Below are 18,505 nucleotides of genomic sequence, written 5' to 3' on the forward strand. Positions count from 1 at the left end.
ACTTGGCAAGGCCATTTTTGACTCTTACCTTCAAAATGCCCTGGAAACTAAAAATGCAGACCTTACCCTTTCCTGAGATGTCTGTTCCGTGCAAGATAACATGACTCCTTGTGATGAGACAAAGGCATTTCCCACCACCGCCTTCCTCCACAAACACTACCTGTTTATGTCTGTGACAGACAAGATCAGGAAGCCTTCAGGAGTGCAGATGCTTTTGGTCATGGCAACTGTTCAGGGCCTAGCATGACGGGGTATGAGTCTGTGAATACTGTTGCAAGTGGTAATTGTGCAAGCGGTTCAAGGGGAATTTGAAAGATAGGAGTCCCTTTTCTTTACTACTAGAGTCAGCGTAAATATTTCCCCTGGCTTCAGTGAGGTAGGGCTGAGTCTGAGCCAGACAGGGTCTGAATCCAGGAAATCAAAGCAGAACATACTGTTCCTTCTCCGTGCTTCATTCTTGCCTCTAAATTCGTTTTGCTAGCTACAATAGCGTAGTTGATAAGCATTGTTCTTCACTTCACAGCTTAGGAGCTTAAGCAAATCTGCACGGCGCTCATGTCAGCATTCAAGAACACCGTATCAGACCTACATTGTTCCCCCTGACAAGTTTCCCAGGTCGGAAGATTTCTCACCTCTGGGTTGCTCTCCTTTTCTGCTCTATATATTTCTATATAAATCTTGGCGGCAGCAGCATCATCTTTTATGCAAAAAGACAGAACTGAAGTCCACGTTCCCTTTCTTGGCCGTGTTGTCCCTCAGTAACATCAGTCCGTATTTGTCCTCAGTACATATTGTGCTGGGTTTATGCTGGTTTAACTGCAGGGAAATCAGATGCAATGGTTCCCTCCTATCTTCTTCATCCACTCACCACTGCTCATGGAGCCATCTGTGCTCCTGTTGATGGCCTTTGGTAGCTTTGCGGTAAACCGTGACCTCCTGCAGTACAGGTCAATTTCAACCACTTGCAGGATGACCACAATGGGGGCTGGTGTTCATGTCCTCAGTGTCTCGGGAGGGAAAGTGCCTGCAAGTTTTGGGCTGGATACATAAAAGAGGGTGCTGGAAAAGCAGAAGAGGCAAAATCACAAAAACTGGAAAGCGGAATTTTATTTTTAAAATTAACCTACAACCGTTTCAGCCCCTTCTTGTTGTCCTGCTCCAATGTGCATTGGTAAAGCAGAGAGCACTTCTGTGGGGATCTTTCCTTACCCTGAGTCGTAAACCCAGCTTGGCAGGACACAAGGTGGGAGGTGAATGTGGAGGACGCTCTGCGCACGGTGGGCAGGGTGGACTGGCAGACAAGTGCTCTGGGCTGAGAGAGGCACTGCGAGACCACGGGAGAGCAGCGGAGGGGCGGCAGGGCGAGGGCTGGCCGAATTGTGGGATCCCACTGACGAGGGAGAAACCGGGAGCCAATGCACTGCATGAAGGGGATGATGGGGCAATAACATCTTCGGAGAGCTCAGAGCTGTGACTGAGAGCACAGCCTGCACATGCTATCTGCACACAAAAATGTGCACATGGCAATAGATTTGTGATCTTCAGCCTAAAGAAAGTTTCTAGGGGGAAGTCTGGATGAATCACCACCTCATCATTGCAGGGTAAAGACACAGAGCAGAAAAGCAGAAGGAAGAATTTTGTCAAACACAGGAAATGCTCAGGTGGGTCGCAGGGAGTTGTACATCTACTCTGGTAGCAGGTGACCTTTAGCATCAACAAGGCGAGGTCTCAGTAAGGTCAATTATTTTCAAAAATGGCCAGGTTGGAATTTCTTCTGAAATCCACCTTGCTGTCCCCACTCCTGTTATCTCAGTGCTCTGAGCAGACACTGCTTTACACTTTCAACAATCCCATGTGTTGTATCTCCAGCCATTTTGCATTTAAATTGGTTCTGCAACTCAGAATCACAGGATCACAGAATGGTCAAGGTTGGAAGGGACCTTTGGAGATCATCTAGTCCAACTCCCCTGCTCAAGCAGGCTCATCTAGAGCATGTTTCCAAGGATTGTGTCCAGACAGCTTTTGAATATCTCCAGGCAAGGAGACTCCACAACCTCTCTGGGCAACCTGGCCCAGTGCTCTGTCACCCTCACAGTGAAGAAGTTTCTCATGTTCAGCTGGAACTGTCCTTGTTTCAGTTTGCACCCATTACCTCTTGTGCTGTTGTTGGGCTCCACTGAAAAGAGTCTGGCTCCATCCTCTCTACACCCTCCCTTAACATGCTTGTACATGTTAATAAGATCCCCTCTCAGTCTTCTCTTCTCCAGGCTCAACAGGCCCAGCTCTCTCAGCCTCTCCTCATAAGAGAGATGCTCCAGTCCCCTAATCATCTTAGCAGCCCTTCGCTGGACTTGCTCCAGTAGCTCCATGTCTCTCTTGTATTGAGGAGCCTAGCATTGGCCCCAGTGTTCCAGATGGGGCCTCAGCAGGGCTGAGCAGAGGGGAAGGATTACCTCCCAGTAGAGGGGGAGGATTACCTCCCAAACTCCAGCTTGCCGAAGCAACAGTCACTGCTTTCAAGCCTCACAGTCCTCCTTGCCCTTCCCAGCTGCATAGTTTGAAGCACAAAGAGATGGTGGCTCTTACTTTTCACCCTCAAATTTCATACAGACATGCACATTCTTCTCGCAGAAAACTTTTTGCTTTCTAAGCAAGGTGCTTCATTAGTGTCTTGCAACAGTGACCTGAAGGGGTTTAAATGCGTGTAGTTTAAATAAAGTTCTAAACCTTGGAAATTTCTCAGTTTTCCCCAATTCCGTGTCACATCTGTATTACTATTTAGTAGCCACCCAGAAATAAACCTCTTTGGGAGCTCTTATGCCTTCCTGACAAGCATTGCTATAACCCCTCTTTTGTTTTTAAATGGGATCTCAAGAGAGCGTGAGCCTGCTCTTTGCCAGCCTTGCCTGTGGCCATGACGTGGCACCTGTGAGCTCGCAGGGTGCATCAAGAGGCAGCGAATAGTGTGGTGCTTGTGTGCCCCCTTCACCATACCTTAGAGGGCAGCAGGAGTGAGGAGAGCCATTACCCGCAGGGTCCAAGAAGAGATCTCCTCCTCCAGGCCAAGCTGGTGAAAGGATGGTCCGGCAGTACATTCCCATGGGCATGTTCCCATGATGCCTTTAACAGAGGTGTGGGGCAGTAAACTCGAGCAAGAGAACAGAAACAAATAGTTGGGACAAAAATATCTTCTTACCAGCAAAGCTGTTGGAATAATGGGCGTCTAACAGAAACTTAGTGTTCCTCCCGTGGTCTTTGCCTGTGAAATCTCAGGAGTATGCGGCGCCGAATTTGCTTAGTTTTCACACTGTATACAATGGGGTTCATCACTGGGGGCACCAGCACATAGACATCAGCCATGAGGACATGCACCAGGGGAGAGGCATGTTTCCCAAACCGGTGGATCATGGAAATGCCAATCATGGGGACGTAGAAGATCAGGACAGCACAGATGTGGGAGACACAGGTGTTGAGGGCCTTGAGGCGTTCCTCTCGGGATGCAATGCCCAGCACCGTGCTGATGATCAGGATGTAGGAGAGGACAATGAGCACAGAGTCCAGGCCCATGGTGGAGACAACGACAAACAGCCCAAGGATGCTGTTGATTCTTCTGTCAGAGCAGGACAGCTTCATGACGTCCTGGTGCAGGCAAAAGGAGTGGGAGAGGACATTGGGAAGGCAGAACTGCAGCCGGCGGAGAAGAATGGGGGTAGGCATTACCATAAAAGCACTCCTTACAGCAAATGCCAGCCCAATCCTGAGGACAGTCGAGTCTGTCAGGATGGAAGTGTACCTGAGGGGCTGCTGGATGGCCACAAAGCGATCCAAGGCCATGGCCAGCAGCACGGCTGACTCCATGAGGGAGAACGTGTGGATGAAGTACAGTTGGGCAATGCAGGAGTTGACATTCACCTCCCGGGAGTTGAGGAGGAAGATGCTCAGCATTGTGGGCATGGTGGACACCGAGAGGCCCAGGTCAGAGAGGGCCAACATGCTCAGGAAATAGTACATGGGCTGGTGGAGGCTCGGCTCCGTGTGGATGATGAAGAGGATGGTGCAGTTGCCCAGAACTGCAACCATGTACATGGTACACAGTGGAATGGTGAGCCAGGACTGGACATTTTCTAGCCCGGGGATGCCCGTCAGGAGGAATACGGCTGGGCTGTCCACGGTGAGATTGGAAAGCATTATGATACTACGCTGATACTGTCAGTTCTGTGCCCTAGGGCTAAAAGCAGTGGTGTTAGTTGAAAGCAGCATGAATGTCAAAGACCCTGTCTGTGCACAAGCAAAAAGCCCTCCTGAAATGACAAAGGCGCTGTAGAGAAGTGGACATATGGGTATCCGTTGCCAGCATGGAGAACAACCTCGCACATGCCAAATTTTGCAAACTGTGCATTTTCATCTTCACTGCTGGCTCACAGCCTTGCTGAGACTCCACTTCAAAGTCGTCTTGGCCTTACCAAGGGCTGTGCTTGGCTGTACCAGCAGGCAGTGGATTTTGCCCGTGCCCAGTGCACAGTCACAAAACTGGCACTTGGACTTCAACAAAGGCCATGAGCACACTTGCAGTGTCAGTGCCCAGAGATGAGGAGTACAGGCTAGGACACTTCCTATGGTGGGTGCATGGGATTAGGGCATGGCTGGTGGCCAGCTGTGGATTTCAGAGATGTCTCAGGAAAACTTGGTCTAAAGGAAAAGAGACTTGGGGAATCTGAAATGAACAACCGGAAAGGCAGACAGGGGGATTTTTTTATGACATTCACAGAATCACAGAATGATTGAGGTTAGAAGGGACCTCTGGAAATCATCCGGTTGCCTTCGGGGAACTGCTGCCTGCTGCGTTGCCTGCCCCATCCCAGGCACTTTGGTGCCCGGGTTCCAAGAGACTCCACTGAGGATGGGACTGTGACAGCATTGACCAGGTCTGGATGTAACTAACCTGTATTCAAAGATCATGTGGGGCCTTCTGGAGATGGCAGTAGCAGGTATAAATACTGGGAGCTTGCACCAAAGCCATACCAGCACCTTATCACTAAACTAACCCCGGGTTTAGCCTAGGCAAACAAGTCAAATGTCAAGCCTTCTGATTGTAACTCACAGCCCCTCCATGATCTTCCCATGGACACACTTCATGGGGAGTCAGGAAATAGACAAGAGCATGAAGCTCATCTCCTCGCCCTCCTTGTCTTCATCTGCTTGCCTTCAGCTTTTACCACCAGCTTTTACCACCACTGTTTTCTCCCCTTGATTCCCCCACACACACACGCACACACACAATACACACAAACTCTCGTCCTGAGAGACCTTCCTCTCCCAGGTCTCCTGTTTGAAGGAGCAAAGAAGAGAGGCAGAAAGGCAGAGAAATGTCAGATGTGAGGTAGGCTTCAGAGTGCAGGTACATGGCAGCACTCTTCCCACGCTTCTCAATTTCACAATCAGACCTGGAGGCAAACCAGTCAAGGCAATAGCATTGCTCCTGACCTGTCCAGACACCGAGATGGGAAACTGAGCCACTGTTTCATATCAGGATGTGCTCCCGGCTGAGACCGTCCCAAAAGCTGGCAGCGTAGGAAGAGGGGGAGGACAGAACAGTCCTGCAGAACATCACAGTGAGGAAGAGGCTTTCAGGCAGCCCAAGGCAGAGATGCCTGTCCAGGAACAAGAATGATGAGACCTACCTGGGAAGCTGTTGCCTGTGTCCTGGGAAGCAGCGGCTCCTGAGGGCAAATGGGAGAGCCTGCAAACACCTTGCTGGGTGCCATCAGCCAGGGGAGGGGGTGAAAGAAAGGGAGAAGGGAATCTCAGTCCATGGAGAGGGAGAGACACTTGAGATGGGGCAAACTTGTGTTTCATCCTAAAGCAGAACCAAATCAGACTTGACCCAAGGCAGTCCAGAGCTACTGCTCTCACGAATAAGCCCAAACAGGAGCGACCGCGGCTGGCGCAGCCCCGGATGGCACATCTGGCTCCCTGGGTCTGTAGTGACACAGCTCTCCAGAGCTATGAGAGACCCTGGCATCTTGCCTCTATGGAAACCTATGGGCATGAGATCATGGTCCAGCCCTCTCAGCCCCCCAGCCGAGATGCACACTCACCACCACTATGCAGGAGCAGGGCTCAGACCTGAGAGTCTCTGCCTGCTGGCTTTCCATGCCCACACAGGTGCCTCCCAGACTCACTCCACCTCTGTGCTTATATGGGATCTTGGCAACGCTCTCCTGGGGTCCCCAAACAGTGGCGAAAAGCATCTGCCACCAAACACTTCTGCATTTTAACCCTGTGAGTGCTCAAAAGCAGCTGTGCCTCCATGGGCAGGGGAGGCCACTGCATGCTGCAGCAGAGCCTGTCCCACACATCTGCAACGCTCCTCCGGTGCACAGCAGTGAGGCCCCAGCTCCACAGCCTGACTCCCAAGCCCCGCAATGGCACCTTCTCCACTGTGGTGACCGCACACCTACCCCGGGCAGGCCTCGCTCCCCACAATTCCCCTCTTGAAGACCTCTGACTGGAAATGTTGGCGGCAGCAGGGAATTCTTCTAGGATGGGGATGGGGCTTCTTGGACAGCCTCTGCACTGCCCATTGCCATTTAGGGAAGAAACGCTTAGGGGCATTGCAGGTGGGTCTCTGGAAAGGTCAGCCCAGAATGCACAACAGCACACAGCAGGAGGAACTGTTAAGGAAGGAGGAAAGAGCAAAATCATTTTGCCAATGTATGAATCTGGCATTAGAAATGCTATATGCATTTCTCATTCTCTCAGCTCAAGAAGAGATGTGGTAGGAAAGAAAGTAGTAGAAAGAAAGACAGAAAATGATCCAAGTCATGGAACAGTTTCCATGCATAGAGAGAGTAAACAGATGAGAATTCATTGTCTTGCAAAAGGAACGGCTCAGGAGAGAAATAGCTGTGAGAAACAAATGCACAAGAAACTGTGGAACTCATTGCCATGGAATGCTGCAAATGCCAGGAGCATAAACAGGTTTAAAAAAGGATTAGAAAAGCTCACTGTGAGTGGAGCTGTTGGTGGCTATTAAACAAGATGGCCTGGATACCATCTGCCATTCAGTAGGTCCCTAAATGGGTTACAGGTTTGTTGATTTTATGGCTATCTTAATGTAAGCAGTTGTTGGGAAACTGTCTCTGCACTGGTTGGCCAAAATTTTGGACCGGAAAAAAGCACCAAAGCACCGGGTGTTCTATGTGCTGTTCAGGCTCATTTTCTGGAGACCTTTATCTCACTTATCCTGAGTTAGGATATCTCATAGCGTAGCCCAGCCAGCAGTCTCTCCCATTTTCTGAATGAAGATTTCTGTCAAGGGTGATTCATACACTGCAGATGCTGGACTTAGCGAAGCAGAGCACTTCAGCCCCTCTAAAGCTGGAATGATCCTGAGATGGCCCAATGAAAGAAAAATCAGGAAAATTAAACAGGTAGCAAGGGGGTTGGCATAAAAGTTATGGTGCCTATTAGCAGGCTTCATCTGCTGTGCCTTGGAAACGTGGGTTTCTGTTAGCAGGAGAGTGGAGCCAAAAGCAGCACCCCAGCAGGAGATTGGCATGAGTTAGGTGTCAAGCTGATGCTGGTGTCATTGCGTTACCCACTAGGTGCAGGCAAATCTAGCTTCCCAAATTCTCTTGAAAAATCTAAACCACATCACTGTTAGAAACAGGCTTTTAAAGCACTACAGTATCTTGCCTATGACACTGCTCACACCATACAGCTCAACAGACGGCGCTAATGGTTACCTGCTAAATTGGGAAGAGCACAAAACGTTTCAGTGAAAAAACAACCCCCAAATCTCAATGAAATTTTATTCAGAAATAGAGATATACTCAAATGTGATGATTTTGATGACTACATCTCCCTTTGGGAACTCACCACTTCAAGTAATCTGTAGTTGATGCCCCCAGCTAGACTTCTCCCATAATATAAAAACTCCTGTTAAAATCCCATCAAATATTTGGGTGTTCATCTTCATGGCTTTGAACCATGCTTATTTCCTGGTTCATAAAAATACAATAATATTTTGTTGCAGTGGAGGAAGGGGGATGGACTAGTGTGACTGTGCACCGCCCCACGTGCCATACCCTTCCCCAACAGCTCCGATCTCAGCCCTTCCTCCTTCATCTTGGCCAGCATCCCTGGGCTGGAGGCTGCCCACTTCTGGATGGGGGTCCCTCTGTGCTCTGTGCTCGCTGGCATCATGGAAGGAGAGGCTCAAGGCGTTCAGCACCCGTGTCGCCCATATCTGCATGGTCCTGGCCTTCTAGGTGCTGCTGATTGGTCTCTCCGTGGTGCACAGGTTTGGGAGAGGCCTGGCTCTGCTGGCCTGTGTTGCCATGGGGAACATCTACATCCTGGTGCCCGCTGTGCTCAACCCCGTCATCTACAGGCTGAGGACCAAAGAGATACAGAGGAGGACCCTGAGTTTAATTCAGATTTCCAATGGTAGAAGTGCTTATTGAACTTCACCCACGTACTGACTTCTCTTGACTCAGATTGGGAGCTTAAGTGTTAGCACTGTATTAAAAGGCCACATGCATCAGACAGCTGGGTAGCTTTATGGATACTGTCAGAATCCTGTAAGAGTTAACATGTAGCTGTGGACTCGTTCGTTTCTATGCAGTGCATCTCAGGTAGTCGCAGGGACAAACAGATTGCGCAAAATACTTTCGTCTAATACGAATTTTTTCAGTGTGTCTTCTTTTTTGCATGTATTCACTGATTATAATTTAGAAAGTGATTTTGGAAGGAACCTTTTCAGAAGGGTGCACAAATTCTAGGTAAACATCACTGAATATTCATGGAAAGCCTATCTGTGGAAGCAGAAATTTGCAGCAGAAATCTGATGTTGTGTTTCCTAAATTAGGAACCAGTTAAGGAACAAGAGGGAGGAATTGCGAACTTCAGGAAATCCATCCTCTGACAGTGTAGAGAGAAGCAGAAGACATCTGTGGAATGATCCTGCTCTTCCTTAAGCATTCTCGTAGCTTGTCCTTTGCTCGCTGCATTGACTTCCCCTCTTATTCAGCATCATGACACACACCCCGGGCCATCGCTTGCATTCTTCTTAGGCATTTCTGTGTGGCTACTACTGCCATTTGCAAGTAAGGCAGCACCGTGTGTGCCTCTTCCCACCGCGAGGAGGGGACATCCCCTTTTACAGCTGGTGTCACGCAAAGAAGAGAGGCTGACCTCAAGCGATGGTCACGTGGAGAGCTGCCAGCTGTTCTCAGCAGGCACTTGGTTTGGCCTTAGCGTCTGCCTCAGCCAGCGTTGAGAGCTTTGCTGAACGCTGAGCCCAAGGCTGCTCTTCTTCCCCATTACTCCCAGCCCTCCAATCCCTCGCTCCAGGCTCCATCCGCAGCTCGACAGGATGTTTGGGATGCATGTGCATGAGGGCTCTTGGTGCAGCTGGCAAGGGGATGCTGCAGCTGCAGATTAACTAGTGAAACAGGCCAGACTTTGTTCCTGTGCCACATCAATTTGTTAGACACTGTGAAGAGGAGTCTCCTTTTCAGGAGCCCAGATTTGTATGCATGTAAACTATGCAGAAGAAAACATTTCTGGCCTCAGCCAGAAGCTGCACAAGGCTTTGGGCATGCCGAGGTGCTCATTGTTATGTCCGTGCTGGAGAGCACGCAGGGGAAATAGCGCATGCCCTCCTCTGCTGGGGTGAAATGAAGCAGGCCACAGTGGCAGTGAAATGAAGCAGGCCACTATGGCAGTGGGGTCCATGGAGCAGAAGAGGAGGTGCATCCACACATGAGACCCCTTCAGCCTCAACCCCTGCTAGAGGAAAGGCTGTGCAGCTCAACGGGAAGGAGGCAATCTCTGCAGAGATCCTGCAGCCACAGACCTAGAGCTGCTGGCACAGGAGAGGTCAGAATAGGCTCCACCGTCTCTCCCGGCAGTGAGGAGCAGTGCATTGAACCTCTGCTCTTTCCGGCTGGTTGTCACCACAAAGACTGCAGGAGCTTCGCTTTTTTGGCCCCTCTTCCCTCCACTCACTTTGGTTAAGCTGTCCAGCAGGCTCAATAGCCCTTTGGCGAGGACCTGCAGACCAACAGACAACACAGCCTCTTGCAACTCATTTGCTTAGCACACAAAAAAAAGAAGAAATGCAGCCAGTGGAGCTCAGACAACGATGTTACTTACGTTCCGTTCACCATCAGCACAGTGACGTCAAAGCTGAATACTCTGAAAATTTTCCAGCTCCGCGTTGGCTGACGTCCGGATTTAGCACCCTTTTCAGTCTGCCAGGCAGGCTTCATTCCTCTCTGTAGGTAGTGAGCAGGCAAAACATAACCTTTTTTAGCAGATACGTACAATTATCTCACAGTCATGGGGTCATTAACTTGGAAAGTTTTGGGACAAGAGACAGGAGGCATGTAAAGTGGAGTGTGTGCTTGCTGCACAGTTGTGTGTCCCGGCTTAATTTTTGTGGCCCCTCAGGGGCTGCACATGGAGTTCACTGTGCAGAGATCTGTACGTGCTGGTGCGGATGGGCTGTGCGTGGCCCAGAAGAGTGCTTCATGAGCTGTGTGGTTGCTGCAAGGACAGTTTTCACTAACCATTTCCAACAGCACAAGGCGCTCTATCTTCTTTCTCTCTGCTCCAGGATCCGCAGTCAGAGGCTTGCTGACAGCGCTGTCAGTGATAAAATGGTTGAGGCAGACGCGAGCACTGCACCCAAGTCCAGTTTCTGCTGATCACCACAGCACAGCTGGATCGTCTGCTCCCTGTGCTGCATCAGCCAAAGATGTGCCAGACTTCCCACTCTGCCGATCCCAGAGTGGAGCAAGTAACTCACGACACGGTAGGGACCTTGTCCTTGCAAATATAGGCAGAATGTCCATAGTGTAGCAGGGATAACGGGGCCTGTTCAGGAGGGAAGTGTTTGGAGAAGCTTCCTGGGAGCCCTATATCATTCTGGGGGGTCTAAGTGATAAGAAGGCGCAGCTGAACTTGGACCGGCAGCAGGTGACACCTGGAACTTAGAGCCTCTTGCGAGAAAATGCAGTGAGCACCCGCTCACGGATCTCCTTGGTTTTGACACCATACACTATAGGATTCATCATGGGAGGGAAGAGAAGGTACAAATTGGCCATCAAGATGTGCACATGAGGGGCAATGTGGTGACTGAACCTGTGGATTACCGACGAGAGAACCGCAGGAGTGTAGAAGAACAGGATGGCGCAGATGTGGGCAAGGCAGGTACCAAGTGCTTTCAGTCTCTCCTCCTTGGTTGCCAGGCTCAACACGGTTCTCAGGATCATGAGGTAGGAGTGCCCAATGCACAGCAGATCCAACACGCCAATGCAGAGAACCACGAAGATGCCGTAGATATTATTGAATCTGGTGTCAGCACAGGCCAGCTTCACCACTGCCATATGTTCGCAGTAGCAATGGGAGATGACGTGGGAGCGGCAATACGGCAGGCGGCGGAGGAGGAAGGGCAGGGGCAACATGAGGCCGGATGCCCTGACCAGAGCCAGCAGCCCGATCTTGGCTATCAGGGAGTTGGTCAGGATGGAGCTGTATCGCAGGGGGTTGCACACAGCAACATACCTGTCAAAAGCCATGGCCAGCAGCACTGCCGACTCCATGATGGCAAAAGAGTGAAGGAAAAACATCTGCACAAGGCAGGCCTTGAAGGTGATCTCCCGCGCATTGAACCAGAAGATGCTCAGCATTTTGGGCACGGTGGTCAGGGACAGCACCAAGTCAGTGAGAGCCAGCATGGAAAGGAAATAGAACATGGGCTTGTGGAGAGATGGCTCTGTCTTTATCACATACAAGAGGGTGCTGTTCCCAAGAAGGGCTATGGCAAACACTGTGCTGAACGGGATGGAAATCCAGCGGTGCATAGCTTCCAGGCCAGGGATGCCAGTCAGGAAAAACACAAGTGCGGTGGTGTTGCTGGAAGCAGAGAAGTTGACATGGAGAAGCATCCTTTGTAAGCTTCACCTTGAAGTCTTTCTTTTCAGTAAAACATAATAGGATGAATCATTAGACTTTGCAAAACATACACAGTTTGTGCCACTTTCACTGTCAATCCCTCATAATGTGTGAAGTTGTTTTGTTACTCTGCCTGTAATTAAATCATGACAAGGTCAATCTGTGGAGTTTATCAAAAACAAAGTGAAGTGATATAAAATATAAAGTATGATCACCATTGCTGAGGTGTGAAATTCCTCAGTGCTTTCTAATTTGGGGGAAAAAAAATATTAGAATGATAAATTCTAATAACTGCAACATGAAATCTCCAACCTTCAGACACAACTGGGCTGTACAGCTGCAACTAAGATGCAACGAAGCATCAGAAGAGCATTTCCCAGAGATGCCAGAAATGTTCCTTTAGTTTCTCTCCTCTCATTAGAAGCTGGGCATGGTTCTAGACAAGACGGACTTGTTCAAGCCCATGTTTCTGAGGCTGACCCAGGAATTATCGACTGGATTCTCTAGCATGGCTAAGGCAGTAAGCGAGATGCCATGATGAGAAAAGAGCCTTCTATCCTTCAAGTCTGTGGATGTGTTACTGAGTCGGGATTTATGTCCATCGCTCTGCATGTGGCTCTCACAGCCTGGTCTGCATCGCATGCCCTTCCCTTCAGGAGACCTGTCAGTTTTAACTGGTCCTGCCTTGCAGCACAGGGCTTTGCATTGCCTTAGAGCTCATGCCCATGCCCACTGCTGTGGCAACTGAGCGTGTGTGTGAAGCAATGAACTAGGCAGCCCATTCCTGGCTGCAGCTCTGTCCATTTTAAGGAGCTCCACCTGGAGGTTTCTTTTCTGAGTATCAGCTGAGCCTGTACCTTGGCATGTGCTGCCCAAGATTATCGCCTGGTGCAGTGAGAGCCATGTTGTGCCCTCACGGCATCTCGGCAAGGAGCTGGAGGCAAGGGCTGGATCTTCTTTGTGGGAGGCCCACGCAGCCCTGACAGCCTCCTCCCGAGACATCTCCAACACTGGTCTTCCAGGACCCCTGCACCACACCTGGGCAGACTCTGCCAGCTACATACGGAGGTGCAGCCACAGCTGGAGACCAGTTCCCAGCCTAGGCAGGCTTCTGGTTTGACCCCGCACAAGCTTTTTATATCCTAGAAAGATAAGCTGCCTCTGAGTCCTACCCACAGCCAGCAACCAGCAGGCAAGGCTAAAGGTTGCTCCTTTTATCCTGGCTTGAGCTTATAAGCTTCTGGGGGAAGAAGGGCACTTAACAAGAGCCTAGTGAAAACTGGGTCACTTGTTTAGCTGTCTAAGTGCAGACCCCTTTCTGTCAGTCTACATATACTATACAGTCCCTCGAGACTGACGTGCTAGAACCCAACACAGCTTCCCAGACTAAACTAAAAGTAAAGCCATACCTCGGAAGAATTCAAGTGTGATTTTTTTCATCCCACTACAGATGTGGACCTACCTCAGGGCTTGGTTCAAACTCTCTCTTTCCTCTGCTCTCGCTCGCTCCGGTGCCTGCCCCAAACAGCACAGCAATGCTCATGTGAACAGATTCCCGGAGAGGACTCACCAGCTTTCCGAACGAGCTGTCAGTATGTGACAGCTCTTCTCCTCCAAGGCCCTCAGTCCCTCCAGCCTGCTGAGCAGACTCCAAAGGGTGACCTGCAGCTGCAGAGTTTATAGCTCAGCTGTCTCCAGGGGGAAGATTCTCACAAACCAGCAGGGAATCTCCACGTAATTCTCACCCTCCCGTGTTCAGCTCCAGAAGACCAACATTAACTCTTGCCTTTCCGAAAAATGCTAACAGTACCTTGCAGCAGAAAATGGAGGTAGCACAGTGATTTACGTTCCCTCTAAGCTGTTTCCCTTGGCCAAGGAATGACTGATGCCTAATGCAGATTCCCAGATGACTTTCCCTGTCTCCTTTCACAAACCTCAAGCAGTTCATTACTGCCACCATGTCTGGGAGACCCCCGCAACCACCCCAGGTGCCCAGTACTCCCCAGAATTTCTTCTCTAGCTCTACGAGAGGTCTCCTCCTGGCTGGGTGGGCCACCGCCTGCCTTGCTAAGTGCTCTACAGTCACAGCACTGCAACCGCAGTGCAGAGACCCCGGGAATGGGAATGGGAAAGGCTGCAAGAATTGGGAAGCGGTGTGCAGTAGGCAAGATGCTTTGCTGTTTCATCTCTGCATTGTCCACAGTGAGCCTCCCCCCCATCCATGCCTTCCCATTCCTCAGTGAACTCTGAACACGACGAGAGGCCTCACAGGGGAAAGGAGACCACATTTCAGACAGACAAATCAGGTGCCTTAGCTTGCAACGAATGGGAACCCATCCGTTGGACTGTACGGTGGGCTCACATCTGGAGCACCAGGCTGCCCAGCAGGCTCACATCTGGCTTGCTGGGCCACGTGCTGGGGGGGGTCGTGGTGTGAGACTGCAGCTGGGAGGCTTTTCTGAAGAGGTCCCTTTGAACATGAACGCTCTGTGCCCACCTCCACGCGCTCCCCGGCTGCAGGGCCAGGCTCTGGCCTCTCGCCCCTTGCGGCAAAGTGTCCCCGGTGCAGCTAGCTTGTTGACCAGGTGAGACTTTGGAGTAGGAGAGAAGCTGCTGCTTGGCTGCAGGGACCTTGAGGCATGACCCCATGCACCATTTGTGAGACCAGGTGGGGCAGAACAGAGAGATGGATGCCACCACCTCAACATCGCTGTTCTCTGCTGCTCAAAGAGTCGCAGATGTCACGTATCCAGGCAGCCCCTTGTGCCGCAATAGAAGTGTGTTAAAAATGGGCTGGATGTCTAAAAATGCCAATGAACCATATGTTGGGAAGCATGAACACAGAGAGCCTAGCTGGTGGAAATGCAATGCTGAAAGCATAGCGGGTCCGTGTGGAGGGCTGCCAGGAGCAGCACGTAAAAGGAGGGTGGACAAAGAATGTTACCAATTAACATAAACTTTTAATTATTGATTCGAGTATTGAGAAAAAAAAAAAAGGACAAAAAACAACTCAGGGAAACACCTTTCCTCCCCCTTTCCCAGGGTCAAATTCAGTCCAACACCTCTCTCCCCATTCTTTCTAGTCTCATCTCCCCATGTTTTCACTGCACGTTTCCTTCCCAATCCCTACGGACAGGTGGTGGGCGCCACAGGAGGTTGGGGTCAAGGCATAAGGGTTTCTGTGTGCTGCTCCTTGCTTCTTACTCATTTTCCTCGGCTGCCCAAGCTTTCAGACTGCTCCTTCACCCTCACGTGGGTCACCTGCGGAAGCGATGAGGTGCAAGAGAAACAAAAAGAGCCCAGTAGGGGAAAAAGCCTTCACCCGCTCTCAACTTAAAATATTTCATTGATTTAAACTTGGCATCAGAAGTTAGGGGGCTATGAGGCTCCATAAACTTCTGGCTTTCTCCTCCTCTCCTCAGCTCCCAGGCTCTGCAGATTTCTACTAGTTTGCGTTACTCTCTTTTGAAGGACCAATAGCCCAAGGACCGGCACACCCTCATGTCATTGCTCTTTGGGTCGGGTTTGTAGCTGCCTGATGGAACCAGCCAAAGAATTGTCAGCAGGTCTCACCCCAGGTAGGGGGATTATCTGAACGGCTTCCTGCCCTCCTGCTCTGCCATTCCTCTCCCCAAACTCCCTAATGATCATCTGTGCTTCCTGCGTGACCTCCACCCTCAGGCATTTCAAGGACAGAGAATAGCTAAGTAAGATCCAGAAGATTGCCACTAATTTGCAAAGCATTCACGAAAATTCACAAATGCTTTGAGATCCTCAGGTGAAAAAGGGGATTTATATACAGTCCTGTGAATCTATGCTGCTATTTCTTGCCCCAGAAAATGTACGATGATGCTGGCTTCAAACTCAGAGAGAGTTTTGTACGGACAGGATTAAGCCTTCCAGAGCACACGTGCGCCACTGCGTGCTCACCAGGAGAACTGGCAGCCGTGCCCAGTGGGGTATTTGTCCACGCTGAAAGAAATCTTCCCCCTTTGTGGACCCGCTCTCTCAAAGACCTGGTTGACACTGCTTAATGCTGAGACACGCACAACCCAAGCAGCAGGAAGAGGAGCGCGTTTGTTTACACACCGTTGCTATTCATGGCTATTCCCTGGGCCAGGCAGTAGTTTCTCCTCTGTGATGATGATTATCTCTGAAGCCTCAGCTGTGATCGATTAGGGTGAACAGGTTCCTTTTGGTGGGAGCAGGATCATGCTCCCTGACTTCCCTCATGGCTAAAAGCAGATGAGCATCTGGGTATTTGTGCTAGATGGTTCATGACAGACTACACTGATCAGGACCACCAGGTGGCTCTTAGTGTGGCCAGATCCACATGTGATGGCAAAAGGGGTTGGCTTCACACTTTTTGGTTCTTTATGGGTTCGGGCTGTGTGGCTGATAGGTTTAGCATGTCTAAGAACCGTGAAGACTTCTAAGTGCATCAAACGTGGTAAATTTAATGATCATTGCAGAGAAGCAGAGGAGCAGAGATGATAAAAAACGGTGAGGAAAGAGTTAAAACCTCAGCCTCAGGTGCCAGTAGCTTCCCTAGTGAGGGAAGCTTGTCCCAGCCTGCTCGCAATCAAACATTTCAACTCCTTTTGCACTGTGTTCACTACCGAGCATCTCTCATTCTCTGAGGGTAGTTCATGCTGTTTCACAGGTTTTTTTAATTACAGTAAGTTTGCAACAAAAGCTAATGGGCTACAGCACGTTAAGCAAGGGTGATGTTGACTACCACAGCTGAGCAAAACTCGTAACTGTACAAGTTACGGAACTACTTCATTGCACAAAATAACACCGCTGCGCCAAGGAAGTATGATGAAAGTGCTCAGAAGTGTATGAAGGGGTCTGGAAGTGTTGCTCCACTTGAGCAGCAACAAGGCAAAAGTGCTGCTCCCAACCTCATCTGTGTTGCATGCCTAACTCAAAAGCGGCCAAGATCCCAACAGTCTTCCTGGCACGGCATTTCTATGTAGCTGAAGGTGAAGAGATGAAGAAACAGCACCCCTGTGTACGATGCTCTGTGCAGAGGTGGGCCGTGGCACTAGAGGCACGTCCTGGGGTGTGCGTTCGGGGTCCTGGGGCGCTATGTTAGGTGCCGTGGTGGCAAAGCACGTGAAGAGGAGGAAGCATGAAATGTCGAGGAAAGGGGATGTAAAGTGGACGAAACTGGAAGTGCAGTGGGTACAGCTTCTTTGCACAACCCCAGTGGGGTTGGTCAGAGAGACTGAGCTAAAGGCAGCTGTTGGCCTCCTTGGTACTTCTTGTGCTTACGTGTACCCAAGAAATCAGACCCCACAAAGGGAACAGCACTGGAATCACACATAAAAAGAGCAAAGTAAGGCATCAGGTCCCAGGAAAAAATGAGTCCAATGCCTCTCGTACAGCAGTTTTTAATAACCTTCATTGATAGCTTTATTATGCAAGATGAGCTACAAGCAGCAGTGCCCAGAAGAGTACGCTAAGTTTGTAGACTAATTACTAGTGACAGAGAGGAGGGAGGGAGCGTGTGTTTTTTCCGAGCACAGGACTGTAGGATCTCAGATGAGCTTGCCCTTTCCAGATCAATAATTCTGGCAGGAGACTCAGCTGCTGCCGGACTGGCTTGTACCAGCTGTGGCTCTGCCTCCAGAATTTATAGCCAAGGGAGCTTACTACATTGCAGAGTCCTCGCTCTGCAATAAACGGCAACAGTATCTCGACAGCATTCTCATAACGCTGGCTTTCAGTAGTTGATCTTAGATTGCAAACAGCAATCCCTAGCAACAGATGTTGCAGTGCCTCTTGGTTTGGGTCCTGTGGAGGGCTCAAAGCAGTTTGGAGGAGAGACTAAATTCTTTTGGGGTCTAGAAGTCAAGTGTCCGGAAAGCCAAGGTGATGAAGTCTAGCCTTTTGGCCTGTCGGGAAAACAGAAGGTACGAATACCTGAGAGACTTGCATCTAATGCCCATACTGCCAAGCGGCTGATTTAACCCTTCTGTGCCTCTGTTTTCCCCGTAAAAGAGAGGTGATTCCCAGCACTTCCCTCTTTCAGCAAGGGTTTGAGGTTAAGGAGTAAAAAGCACTGTGGGGGGGGGGGGGTAGTGCTGGAAAGGGACCAGCGCTGCAGCCTTTTTCCGGTTTGCAACACACTGCCCTCTTTCCTTCTGGGGTGACGCTGCCTTTCCTTCCTAAGGCAGGAGACAGGGACCCTACAGGCGGGATGCCCATTCAGATAGGGCCTCCCTCAAAGTTGTTTGCACTCAGCTCCAGCTCCAGCTCTCCAGAGCTGACAGTGCCAGCCTGAAGAAGAGCGTGTAGCTGGGCAATGCACTGATTCAGTGTGCTCATTACACGGGCACCAGGTCTCATAGCAAAATTGCTTGGGGGGAACAAATGTTGACAGTGAAAATAAATATTTGCTGCAATTTCCCAAGGGTGGGACTCGCATGGGACATGCTAGCTACAGAACAGGATGTGGTTTACAAACTGCATAAGTGTGTGGGTGATTAGAGTCCCACTGAGCTGCCAGCCCCAACGTGTTCTGGATCTTCCCGTT

At 50.2% G+C, this 18,505-nt stretch overlaps 2 protein-coding genes across 2 annotated transcripts; both read right to left on the bottom strand.

Moving 5' to 3' along the window:
- Positions 1–3,234: 3,234 nt before the first annotated feature.
- LOC136991028 (olfactory receptor 51L1-like) lies at positions 3,235–4,188 on the bottom strand. The gene has a single exon (XM_067289505.1). It carries the CDS (start codon positions 4,186–4,188, stop codon positions 3,235–3,237), a length of 954 nt encoding a protein of 317 aa, XP_067145606.1.
- Positions 4,189–11,000: 6,812 nt separating this feature from the next.
- Positions 11,001–11,873, bottom strand: LOC136993220 (olfactory receptor 52K1-like). Its single transcript, XM_067303691.1, has one exon. The coding sequence runs from the start codon at positions 11,871–11,873 to the stop codon at positions 11,001–11,003; it is 873 nt and encodes a 290-aa protein (XP_067159792.1).
- Positions 11,874–18,505: the final 6,632 nt, after the last annotated feature.

This window comes from Apteryx mantelli, chromosome 1, assembly GCF_036417845.1.
Source record: "Apteryx mantelli isolate bAptMan1 chromosome 1, bAptMan1.hap1, whole genome shotgun sequence".
NCBI lineage: Eukaryota > Metazoa > Chordata > Aves > Apterygiformes > Apterygidae > Apteryx > Apteryx mantelli.

Excerpts from the sequence above, each read along its gene's own strand:
- LOC136991028 (XM_067289505.1), bottom strand. The coding sequence starts at position 4,188 with ATGCTTTCCAATCTCACCGTGGACAGCCCAGCCGTATTCCTCCTGACG.
- LOC136993220 (XM_067303691.1), bottom strand. The coding sequence starts at position 11,873 with ATGCACCGCTGGATTTCCATCCCGTTCAGCACAGTGTTTGCCATAGCC.